The sequence below is a fragment of the Asparagus officinalis genome, chromosome 7 (genome assembly GCF_001876935.1).
Source record: "Asparagus officinalis chromosome 7, Aspof.V1, whole genome shotgun sequence".
In the NCBI taxonomy this organism is placed as follows: Eukaryota; Viridiplantae; Streptophyta; class Magnoliopsida; order Asparagales; family Asparagaceae; genus Asparagus; species Asparagus officinalis.
The window spans coordinates 120,770,813-120,783,208 of record NC_033800.1 but is presented as its reverse complement, the minus strand read 5'-3'; the positions used below and the strand labels follow the sequence as shown (position 1 = coordinate 120,783,208).

General features: G+C 35.8%; 2 protein-coding genes across 7 annotated transcripts in view; one reads left to right on the top strand and one right to left on the bottom strand.

Moving 5' to 3' along the window:
• The window catches only part of LOC109849567 (protein misato homolog 1), a 20,645-nt gene extending 15,405 nt beyond the window's left edge, over positions 1 to 5,240 (top strand). For all 3 annotated transcript variants that reach the window (XM_020419411.1, XM_020419412.1, XM_020419413.1), the window contains exons 7-9: positions 1,468 to 1,710; positions 1,871 to 1,975; positions 4,600 to 5,240. In XM_020419411.1, coding sequence (XP_020275000.1) covers positions 1,468 to 1,710; positions 1,871 to 1,975; positions 4,600 to 5,051 — 800 coding nt within the window. In that variant the 3' untranslated portion in view covers positions 5,052 to 5,240. The remainder of the gene's footprint in view (positions 1 to 1,467; positions 1,711 to 1,870; positions 1,976 to 4,599) is intronic.
• Positions 5,603 to 8,945, bottom strand: LOC109850558 (protein OSB1, mitochondrial-like). Of its 4 annotated transcripts, none has more exons than XM_020420587.1 (5): positions 8,468 to 8,945; positions 7,401 to 7,550; positions 6,842 to 6,941; positions 6,731 to 6,760; positions 5,603 to 6,277 (listed from the first exon to the last, which is right to left on the bottom strand). In XM_020420587.1, the coding sequence occupies exons 2-5, from the start codon at positions 7,524 to 7,526 to the stop codon at positions 6,015 to 6,017; spliced, it is 519 nt and encodes a 172-aa protein (XP_020276176.1). In that variant the 5' UTR covers positions 7,527 to 7,550; positions 8,468 to 8,945; the 3' UTR covers positions 5,603 to 6,014. The 4 variants fall into 4 exon arrangements, with proteins under 4 accessions (XP_020276176.1, XP_020276175.1, XP_020276177.1 ...); XM_020420586.1 differs by having other exon boundaries at positions 7,401 to 7,539; XM_020420588.1 differs by having other exon boundaries at positions 8,524 to 8,945.

The window sequence follows — 12,396 nt, the reverse complement described above, 5'->3', positions numbered from 1 at the left end:
GTATTTTCAATTCTTTTGTAATTCAGGGGAAACTTGTTAGTACAGTAACCCAAATTGTGAGATACTAGCTCCAAAGAGTCTTAACATTTGGGTGTCATCTGGTAATGGAATAAAGTTGATGAGCTAAAGAAGGCTGCATTAAGTGATTTAGCATTACTCCATAATCCTATTAATTATTTTTATTTTGTCTGATATGGATTGTAATCTAGAGGAGTGGTGATTTAACCATTCCACTTATTCCATTTTGGTTGACAAACAGAACAAATGAATGGTTTAAGAATGTTATTCCACAAACAGAAATACGAAGTATATGCTTTTCATTTGTTAGTTTAGACTAAATGGAGTCAAGATATCCAGAACCACTGTATCAATCAAGCTGCTCCGCGGCCCCCTTTGCCTTCGGCTTGCAACTGAACTGACTTTATGGCCTTGTCACCGCCCGCCACTAGCACAGAAGCTAAGCGCTTATTCCTTTTCCACTCACTGCACGAGTTACCATCTATTTGTATCAGCAGTGACCTTCATTTCTTGAACAGATTCTCATCAATTCGTTCTCTTTCTTTCAAAACATATTGGACAATGTGTGGGAGGTTTTGAATTTAATGTTTGGTTTTCTACTCTTCTGTGTAAAGCCTTAAACTATGTGCAGCTTGGCTAGATTCTTATACATGTAATGATGTAAATGCTGCACCAAGTTCCTAGATTCTTATACATGTAATGATGTAAATGCCTGCATGCACCAAAGTTTTGGATTTTAAAAAGGTTATGATTATTCAGTGAAATGTACATTTTGATTGTTATTGTTGAAATGATTGCAAGCAACTTATCTTCTGGTGATGAAAATCTAGTATCCGAATATTCTATATATGATTATAGAAGTTTATATTACTCTTGTGCACTAGCTTTTGTCTGTTGGTTGTTTTCCATAGTTTTATATATATTCCCTGCGGTACCGTTTGGCAAAGGGTTAAGGAGACTTAACCCCTTCTTAACCTGCCAAACACAACAAATCTATATCGGTACCGTTTGGCAAAGGGTTAAGGAGACTTAACCCCTTCTTAACCTGCCAAACACAACAAATCTATATAAGGGTTAAAGTGAGTTAACCCTCCATAATTTGCCAAACATAAAAAATATAGAAGGGTTAAGTTAACCCCTCTAGAGGGGTTAAAATGAGTTAACCGCTCAAAATGAGGGGTTTACTAATACTCCTATTTAGATGGAATAAAAGTTAACCCTTCTAATTATAAAGAAAATAGTCAAAATCATTGTTATTCCCAAACACTAAAATTGATCATAAGGGCTAAAATAAAACTTATTTAACGGGTTAATAATGTAGTCCTTCGGATTATCAAATGGGCTAAGTACATTAATCATTCTCTTTAATCCCTCTTCATTAACCCTTTGCCAAACGGGGCCTGCATGAATTCCTTGTCTTGAATAATAATCCTTGTTTTGAATTTCAAGGCAAGTTGTCCTCTACTCTTCATGTTGAAGACCAGAAGCTTTTCCACTGTAGTGCTGTTTATGCTGCTGCTCTACACTCAATAAGTATTCCATTTCGGATGGACATGCGTGGTCCAACAGTGAACACCGCCTATGTTTCTGGAGCTGTGGACGTTGGAGGAATCATACAAATGTTAGCTGGTCAAGGCAGGCAGAATATGGTGGCTACTTTAGATGTAGCAATGCCAGCTCCATCTTTGACAGGTACTCTTTTTACTGATTAGTTATTTTGTTCCTGAATTCATGCATCCCTTTTTAAGTACTTGATTCATCTGATGGTAACCAGATGGTTGTGTTGGATCTAAGCATTGGATGCATGTATCTTATTTGCAACAAATTACATTTCTGAATGAACAAAATCCAGGATCTATCTTGAGAAGTTTGAACTCTTTGACCCCGGAAGTAGAAGAGGATGTTGACGATTCACAAGCATTGGAGTCCTTGATTACCCATGGCATGCTTCATGCAGGTTGTGATTTTAACTCAGCCCCCACGAATGCTGCTATCTTTAATGTTTCTGCATTTTCAAGTATATTTATATTTAAATCTTTTTCTTTCCTGCAATCACTTCCATGTACCTTGAGCTTCAATTTCAGAATAATATACTCGTGTCTTTTACCTCTTTATATTTATATTAAGGTCATTTTGTCTTCATGGTCTACTCATGCTTTTTATTTAGAGCATGCTCATTTCTTTAGGTGTTTATTTTTCTATTTTTAGTGAAGTCCATAGTCCAGCCATTTTCTATCGTTTATCTACTGTTTTAGAAGGTTTAGAGTTTCACTAGGACTTTATTTGATTTAGAGAAATACTCAGAACTTCTTGCATGGAATCTCCTTGGTGGGATCTAGGTGTTAAAATTTACTCGAATTAAGAGAATACATGGGCAACAATGTGAAAGTAAAGGAACAAAAAGAAAGAGAAAGGGGCATGTAAAGAAAGCAATAACCAGAGGCAAACTAAAAGAGAAAAAAAGGGTAAGGCAAATATATTTTCTTTCGACTATGCGATAGAGTTTAAGATACAGAATATCACTTATTATTTTCGGGTGATAATTCTCGAACTTGCAGCCTTGCAAGTACTGCGGTCTCTTTTTTTTTCTCGTTCAAGAAGTGTATTTATGATTTTCAGGACATTTTTTGGTACACTTCTTGGACTTTATTTGTTTATGTTGTTTGCTAAGGTTGCCACACATCTAAAAGATGAGAAAGCTGATATATTTTTACTTCAGAGCGTCATGGGGAAATATATGTTGGGTTCGCTTGCACGTTCTGGTGGTCATGGGAAATAATGTAGATTTGTCTATATCTCATTTTCTTATTTTATTCAGATTTCTGTGTGGGAACTTTGGCCATTTTATTTAAGGGACAAAGGATTTCTATGCAGATCACCTTCAATAAACTTGCCTTTAACATACCACTCACTTAAACTAACTTGTCATTTGATTGTCTAGTAGAATGGATAATATTTTCTCTTTTCATATGTAAGTATTAAGCAGCTAAATGAAGACCGAAGAATGTGAGCATGATTGGTACGTATTTGTAATGATATTAGGATTTGAATTCTAAGATATGCAGCTGAATTTTGATACAGCTGTAGAAGGATTCTATTGGACTTGAGCATCTGTTAAAAGTTTTTTGTAATATCAGGGAAGTCCAGTTGAAATGATTTGCTCTGTCAAAGTTATAAACCCGAACTAGCTACAGTACATACCAAGTGCAAATCAGAGTTGAAAAGCCAAATACATTTTATAATGACTTGGACCTAGGATATAAACCTCTTTGAAAGCAAAGGTTCAAAGTTTTGGATCAGAAAGTACAAGTGTCGGTGAGGTGTGTTACACCTGTCAGTTGAATATCAGGTGAACACTTGTTACACATATCAAGCTTTAATCATCTATAAGACTTTTGTACAATGAATTCTGAAATTAGGTTGGGGTGATACTTTGACCAAAAAATGTTATTGGCCTTAAAAATGCATAAGTATACCTTTTTTGATAAAACCTTATATTTTTTGTAAATTGTTTGACTGAATTAAATATATAAGATCAACACGCACTCATATTATTTGAGTCCATATAGTCAGAGAAAGATATACATATGTAGTTGTGTGCTCATCTGGATTTTGGAGAATTGACGCATCTGACATCCCATGTTCATGGTGGAGTAAGGTGCTTGTGTCCATTCCTACAGATTATAGGTGTCTGAGTGATGAGTGATAACTATGAAGACCAAATGCCAGGAAACAAAAAAAGGTTAATATATGCAATAATGATATACAGTCAAATCTATTTTCCTATTTATGGCGTTTCGCATGGAAAAGTAAGAATTGCTTGGAAGCCCTCTGACATGTGGAAATTGTCAGAAAACCTCCAAACGAATAATGCCTTTGGATTCTTCCGTGGTTTTAAGAAACGTTTTCCTGAAACATGTAAAAACATCAGCATTTTGTGGAAACCCTTTTTCAGAGTTTTTAGAGTGGAAATGGGTGGAAAGATGAAAAATAATAATAAAAAATTGCGCGACAGTTTCTTAGCTAACTACTGTCCTTTACTTAAAGTGGTAATTTCCTATTTATTTTGATTCCCTTCAAATGCAAGATTGAGAAACACATGATTTACATGTTTGCTTTCTGGGTGATTTTAAGTGTAACAAACAAAAGAAACTATTCCTAGAAACCTCTGGACAACCCCAAAAATGGGTTTTCTACACAGAAATGGGTTTACTAGTATTTGTGGAAATGAACAAAACAGGCCCTTACAGGAGGGTTCAATACCAAACATTGGGGGTCATTCTGTGAAAAAAAAGTGTCATATAATAAGATAAATGATTGACGGAAATAATGTTGTTGCTGATTTAGCTAATGGCTTCGTTTTTAATTATCAGGCAACACATTTTGCCTATAGCTGAGAGAAAAAATCAGTATATATTAGCATACCGCATATGGGTTTTATTCTAATTCCGAAGAAAAAGAATCTGGAAGCATTTCTTTGACATCATCTGGTTCCTTGATGAGAAACTACTTAACACAATTCTTTCCTTATTTAATGAAAGTTTGATGCCTGCAAATTGATCATTTCCTTGTATTTATCAGGTCGCCGAGCTTCACTTTCTGAAGTCAATGACTCAATTGTTGCTGCATATGATTGCGAGATGTCAAAACCAAAGTTCTCACATGCTTCAGTGTCCCTATGCCCTCTTCCAATACCACTGCCTTTTCCTTCAATCTTTAGAAGCTGTGTTGGTCGGCAGGGCGAGCTTCTAGAAACTCCAACTGAAATGACTCAAACAAAGGGATCTCTTGACATTGATTCAATCCCAATGGCTGCAAGACTTAGGTCAAGTAGAGCAGTGATGCCTTTAATAATGAAAAGGCTGGAGAATCTTCGCAAGTTTGGAATGCAGAGAGGAGCTCTAGGTGGTGGATTGCTTCAAAACTGGGGATTTGGGAGAGAAGAAATAGAAGATATGGGAGAAGTGATGGCGAAGATGGTCATGCAATTGGATCCTCATTCTCAAGGGTCATCAGGCTCTGATTGGGATTAGTTCTTTTTCCTTTTTGTACTTTTTGTGAGTGCAAATGCTTCATGCTGTAACTGTATATGTTTGAATACGCAGAACATAGCCTCAACAAGAATTATGATTTATTTTATTTTATTTTATTTTTTGAGAAACCCACGAGACTTAAGAAATTACGATCTAATTTATGGTCATTGATGATCGATCTTCTACGTTGGAGCAAATGTAAGTTTTTATCGAACAAATCTGTCTCTTGCATACCGACCAAAAGAAGTTCCATCGCTTGCATTGTGCAAAATGAATCATATCTTCAACATCCCAAGCAAAATGAATTATATCTTCAACATCCGAATTGTAAGTTTCATTCAAAAAAATTGGCTGCAGTGGTTCCACACGTACAGATATAATTATTTCAGGAGTATGAGAACCCATAAAAAATTCATTGGCAACGATAACATTAACAGTAGCTAGAAACCATCACAAATTTTAGTAAAAACAAGCTTTCAATGTATAAAGGTAAAAAAAATGGTCCCTGGAGATGAACATCTCCAAATCGCCAATAACTACACAATAACACGTACAAAATATTGTCTGTTCATTCCTGCACTTCGGCCTGCTTTCTTGTTTCGGTATAGGAAAACACCTCCAAAGCCCAAAAAGTGAAACATCTCCAAAGATTATCATGTACAAATATTTGATTTCCTTCAAGAATAGTATGTAATCTAAACTTCATGTTACTATACTTCGTAAAAATAACATTCTTGGGAATCCCAACAAGCCTGCAAGCCCTTTGGTTGAAGAAATAACTCTATTTAACTAAAAATTGCTTCATGATGATCTTAAAGGATTTAATTTATGTCTAAAAGGATCGGATCTACATACTGATTCTTTTCTGCTCATTCCAGCACTTCGACAGGATAATTCTCCCTCTGTGGATGGTTTGTACAGTCAAATAAGCTTCCCCCCAAAGGCATCAAATGATGTCTCCAACTATATAAAGTCCTTTGCTTTCCATTCAAATGCATCTTGGCGACTGTGATGCCTTATTCCCATACTCGAGTCATACAACTGAAGCTGCTTCCTTATCCATGGAGGGTCATCTGGATTAAGCCACAGGCATTCTTTGGTATCCTTGTGTTTAAAATCCGGACTCCCTGGATTTCTTTTATCTTGCCTGTTGTCCCACCATTCGTGAGGATTAGCAAAGAACACCTGCCATAATCGCAAACGATCTCTGTACCTTTCATCATTATCTGACAAGTTTTCTCAATCAGTTAGCAGAAGGCAAAAACATCACGAAAATTGCCTCTTTTGTGGGTGTGGGTGTGTGTGTTAGGGTTTAAAATAAAAATAAAATAAAATAAATAGAAAAGAAAAGAAGAAGAACCTTCAACTATGCTCCCTTTTTCAAGAAACCCCCTCATCTATCAAGTTCAACCAAAAAAAAACTCTTAATCTATGTGAGAGGACTAAATTTAAACTCCACAAGGGTTTGTTGAATTTAAACATGGCTTGTGAAATGAGATCTAATCCTCACACATAGCATCACAAGTTTCCGCTAAGCAAGTGTGAAAAGTAAGGATTTCAATTAGATTTCTTTTTAAATTACTTAACAGATGATGGGGTTTCTTGAAAACCTGTGTAGACGAAGGGGGTTTCTTGTAATATACGCATTTTGGGAAGTAAAAAAGTTAGCAGGATCTTACCCGACAACACTTTTTCTTGATCAGGTTCACCTGTAGAGACAGAATTGAAGATGTGAGAATATTGTCAGATAACCTAAGTAGTAAATTTGAAAGAAAAGAAGAGATAATTACAAGAGGTCCCCTCTGTCAGACTTCCTACTGCACTCTCAGACTTCTGGCTAACCTGATTTTTATCTTGTCGTGTAACAATATTCAATTCGGAAACAGCAACCTGCACAAAATGCAGAGTTCAATTGATGTACAGAAGTCCTCCAATGCAATTATAAATAATATAAGAACAATCATATCGGCAGCCTAGACAAACAAGTCACTGATAAGTTTTTGAGCTAAACTTAACTCAGAAAAGGTCCATAAAAGAAAAATAGAGAAATACTTGGAAAATTATGTTCTGACAGTAACAAACTAACAAAAGTTGAAACTTCTAATCAGTGAATTTATTATGCCACTTGTTATACTACAACCAAGAAGAGGGATTTTGCTGGAGGGTCAATTTTTACAAAAAGGCAAGAGCAAAATGGTGAGATTTAAGATTTAACCAAGTAAAATCTCTAGCTTCCATTGGTCTGCTTGACACAACCAATGAAAATAAGTTCGAATTTTCACCCTCCGAACTCAAAACGTTCTAACATGTGAAATATAAGGCGATAAAAGATGGGTGATTTATATTGACCTTGTAAAGAATATCACACTTGCCAGCTGCATCCACCCTTTTATACGAACTTAATGCCCCAGAGACATAAATATAGTCATTTGGTTCCAAATGTCTCAGGGATATCTCTGATAGTTTGCCCCGCATGAGCAAAAAAATCCTGTTGACATGCTAAGATTAAGAAATGTTCCAAACAAAGTCATTAGAGTTAACAGATAGCAATATATAATTCATACCAAAGAGAAAAGAGAATCAAATTAATGAGAACCCGCAAACACTACAGTAAAAAATGTAATGGTAAGAGAAGAACTTGAATATAATCTGGATATTTTCTTCTGAAATAAGTTTGAATATATGTAACTTTCTTTCAAACGAACTATTGAAATTTTAACCAAAGGACTACGATGGGTGAAAAGCCAATGGCATGTAGAAAACTAATAATACAACATAAACGAGAATTATTCAAGTTGAAAGTAAACTCAGAATAAATTCTCAACTGACAAAACCAACATTGAAAAATAAATTACCACTTTGGCATCTTTGTAAGCACAAAAACAAGTTTCAAGGCTACGTACCTTAATTAATTTGTTCTGAGTTCATTAACATGCGGCTTTTAGACAGAAATTGAACTATACACCACTTATCACACTAATAATGTAAGATAGCAATTTCTTAGAAATTTAACTAATTCAATCAGCAGATCTATAACTTGTTCTTATTCGCAAGTGTTTGAGATAACTCCACATTACTTTCTTCAGAAATATTAGTTAAAATCTTGTAGGAAAGATGTTTAGTGTGGAAAAATAACACATTTATCTAAAACCCTAAACTCCTAATCAAACAGGACATCTCAATGTTTGATCTCGTCATTTAATTTGAGCAAAAAAATCGAATCATTAGGATTCACTAGAAAGAATTAAACTTTCCTCACCAATGAAAGCCCAAATTAAATTCTGGGGGAAATAGCATATTCATCTGTGCACACAGGTGTTAAACTCCCCCGCGCCCCCCCCCCCCCCTAATAAAAAAACATAAATTAAACAAGAAGAATTCAAAACGCTCAATCACCAACGGGTTAACGGTCTCACTTAAAAGACGAACAAGAATCAGAAGAAGATCCGAATCCCGAGAAGGCGTCGTTCACCTCGAGAATCGTGTAAACATCCGACTAGGGTTTATTGCATCGTATTCTTAACGGGTCGGATCACAGTCCGAGGAAGCTGCACGAATTCCGATGCAAGTTCCACGGCTTCAGCGTCGGCGGGCCGCCGGAGGCACCGAGCGGAGGTAGGCCGGGCTGTCCTCGATCGCGATCGCTCCGGCGATCGGCGAGGGTCTGTAGGAGAAGGGCGAAGGATTTTGGAGGGAGGTTAGGGTTTTGGTGAATCGCGAGAGGGATCTCATGGAGGAGAGAGAGACTAGGGTTTTGGAGTGCAATCGAGACCGTAGGGATTCGAAATGGTTGGGTTTCGCGGCATTTTTGTCTTAATTATGATCTTTTTTTATTTTTTTTAACGCAATCGTGATGGTGGAAGCCACCGAATCGTAGGCTTGCCCAAACTGACAGTGTTTGTTTGGCAAAGGGGTAAACGGCTTTTTGGTTGTATTGTTAAAAAAAAAAAACTTTATTGGCTTGCGGACCAACCGCGAGCCCCAACTCGCGTGAGAGGAACAGGGGTGGGCCCGCACTGTGGGCCCCACCCCTGTCCTCTCAAGCGAGTTGGGCTCGCGGTTGGTCCGCGAGCCAAATAGCAAGGCTGATGTTTTTAGCATATAAAAGGATGGAAAATGTAAAAAAGTGGGTCTCATTATCAGTTTTCCTTATTTTCAATTGTTTGCTTGTAGCTGTAAAAATAATGTAAAGTGCTTTACTATGCTGATGTGGCTGGTAAAGGCAATTCATAAAAAAAAGACTTGGTTTGGCCAGAAAGCTGACAACAACTCAGAAAAAAATAATTAAAAAACCAAACAACCCCCTAGATTACCTCCTTTTTCTCTCAGCTTTCATTTTTTTCACCCTTTCAGCTCCGCTCCTGGCTGCGCCTCAAGTTTACCTCCTTTTTCTCTCAGCTTTCATTTTTTTCACCCTTTCAGCTCCGCTCCTGGCTGCGCCTCAAGTCGGAGAAGAAGGAAAAATCAGCGCCTCCGTCTCCGTCGTTTGCTTCGCTTCAAGTCGGAGAAGAAAAAATCGGCGACTCCGTCGTTTGCTTGAGGGTAGATCCGCTCGAGGAAAGGATTTGGTCGAGGTATAAAAATTTCGTCTTTCTCTATTATTTCAAGTTCCCTTTCAAATTTCTTTTATTATTTGGTATCTCTTAGATGATGGGTATCTCTCAGATGATGGGTATTTCTTTCAAATTTTGCCTTTTTCTCATTTATTTGCTTGATCTAGATGATGGGTATCTCTCAGATTTAAGAGAAACTTGATTGCTGATAGAAACTTGATTATTTGAACAGATTGCTGGGGTGCACGATGAAGTCATTAAATTACAAAACCAAAGGCTCAATTTGGAGAAGAGACTTAATGAAATATAAAGCAAATAAAGAACCTTGTTGCTTAATTTTATCTTTTTCGTTAAATAAGATGTTAACATATTTGGCTTTTGACAAAGACTCTTGTCCTTTTTTCAAAAAAATAAAAAATAAAGATAAAATTGTTGAGATAAAATTTTACGATTGTTGACGAATTGTTAGTATGCTTTTGAAGGAATTATCAGACAATATCCATGCATGATTATGATGATACTATAAATATAATTACATCTTCTGCTACCAAAAGTATTGGAGTTTATCGTTACTAGAAATGTGAACAAATTTGTAAAAATCCTCTTTAATGTTTAACATTGATTCTTACCACGAGTATTGCATGTGCAACCATCTGCAGCTTTATATGTATGTAGTAAGTATGTACTTTGTAACAATATAAATTTATGCTTGTGATGTGTGTTTTTGAGCAACCTGCAAGTAGGGCTTTTTGGTATAACAGTTACTTGCCATAAGTGCCAATTCAGTTAATTCATCAACGAAAATTTACACATCCTAAAGCCTTACACAAATTAACCTTAGTAACAGAATCACAAAGGCTTTGAAAGCAATAATTTTATTATCATAGCCAACTATTATAGAAGTCATATCTTGGTAGATATAAATCCCACACACTACAAAGTTTTGTTAGTATTCACAATCATATAAATAAATGGAAGGGGGAATAAAATATCCATGTAAGTTGAAATACTTAGAGAATAGAACTGTTCATGAATGGTTGTATGAAGTTGGTTCCTATATAAAATAAAAATACAGAGGAATTTAATGAAGGAAAAAAATTAGCTCTTAAAAACTGAAGTTACGGAACTACAAGATAATTAATAGCCAAATTATCAGAAACTAGCCTAAATATTTGACCCACAATGATAATAAAAATAAAAAAAATTAACTTTAATAAACATGCATGCATATTTAACTTCATAAAGTTCAAGATCATGCAAATAACTTCAAGTTAAACATGAGATATACAAGCTTATCTCCCAACAAAAAACCAATGTATGGAATTTTTTTTTATAATTCTAGGGATACAAATCCAAATTAAAAGTAGTAGGTTTGATCTGGTGCTTAGATTTGAAGAAATTATTTAATTCTGTACGTATTGAACAGAAGTTATTGGTAGTACATATAAAAAACTATATTCAAAGTATATATTGTTCTAACATTTTGTTGTATGGAATTTTCAAGCACTATTCTTTTCATGCACTTTTCATGCACTTTTGGTTAACTGTTGCTGGAGTTTAGTGAGATGATTTGATTTGATCGTTTTAAAATATATTTTTTTGCTATTTGTAATACTTGATAATAATTGTTTTTTCTTTTAACAATGTTTTTGCAAGCAGGGATGGAGAATCAAAATGGCTCGTTTCGTCCGAAATTTTATTCTCAAAATAGAGATAGTCAAGAGAGTCAAGAGAGTAGAAATTCAAATGCAACACTTTATGATAATAGCCCTACAGGAAGAATGCCCCAAATTCCATTCTTATTTGGGTCTTTCCAAACTCTAACATCTGGATATGTTTCTTTCCAAAATCCTATGTCAGGTATGATGCCTCCTCCTTATGCTTGTGGACCATGGATGCAATTTTTAAATGGTACACCAATGCCACAAATGAGATCACAAAGTTCACCCATGAGTGGAACGCCAAGATCATTATCATTTGAAACACAAATGAGATCACAAAGTTCACCCATGAGTGGAACGCCAAGATCATTATCATTTGAAATCCCCTCATTGGAAGCTAGTGGCGGGTCTAAGAGGGTAGCTCGTGCACAAGATGAGGAAGTTTCGTCACCTTCAAAAAAACTTAATCAAACCGTGAAAGTGAAGAAAGCTGGAAACATCATGTGGGATGATGAGCTTGATGATTTCCTCATTCCTTTCTTGGCCAATGAAGCTAGGAATGGTGGAAAGTGTGACAAGAGTATGCGGTCTAGGGCATTCAATAATGCGGCTAAAGCATGTACTGAAAAATTCCATCAGTTATTTACCAAGGACAATTTGGGAAACCACTATAGAACTCTTCGGAATCGTTATCTAGACATACAAAAATGTCATGAAATCAGTGGCGCCGGTTGGGATGAAGAAACAAAAACAATAACACTTGATCCAAGTGTTTATAGCACATAGGCAAGGGTAATAATTTCTTAATTTTCTGCTTTTATATTTAATTTTCTGCTATTTAGTGTTCAGTAATATCATATGACATCATTAAATTATTTTTTAACTTATATTTACTACTTAGGATGTCACCAACATATACACGCATCATTAGGACAAAATTCTGGATTCACTACTAACCTGACCTATTGAACGTCCTATGACTATATTGTTTCCACTACATGAATTGTGTATTAGTGTCTAAGTCCATTGCACTTCTCTAAATATGCCGCATCAATCAAAGGCTATATAAGTTTTTTATGGTTTCGAAATCAGTTCTCTAAATATGCCGCATCAATCAAAGGCTATATAAGT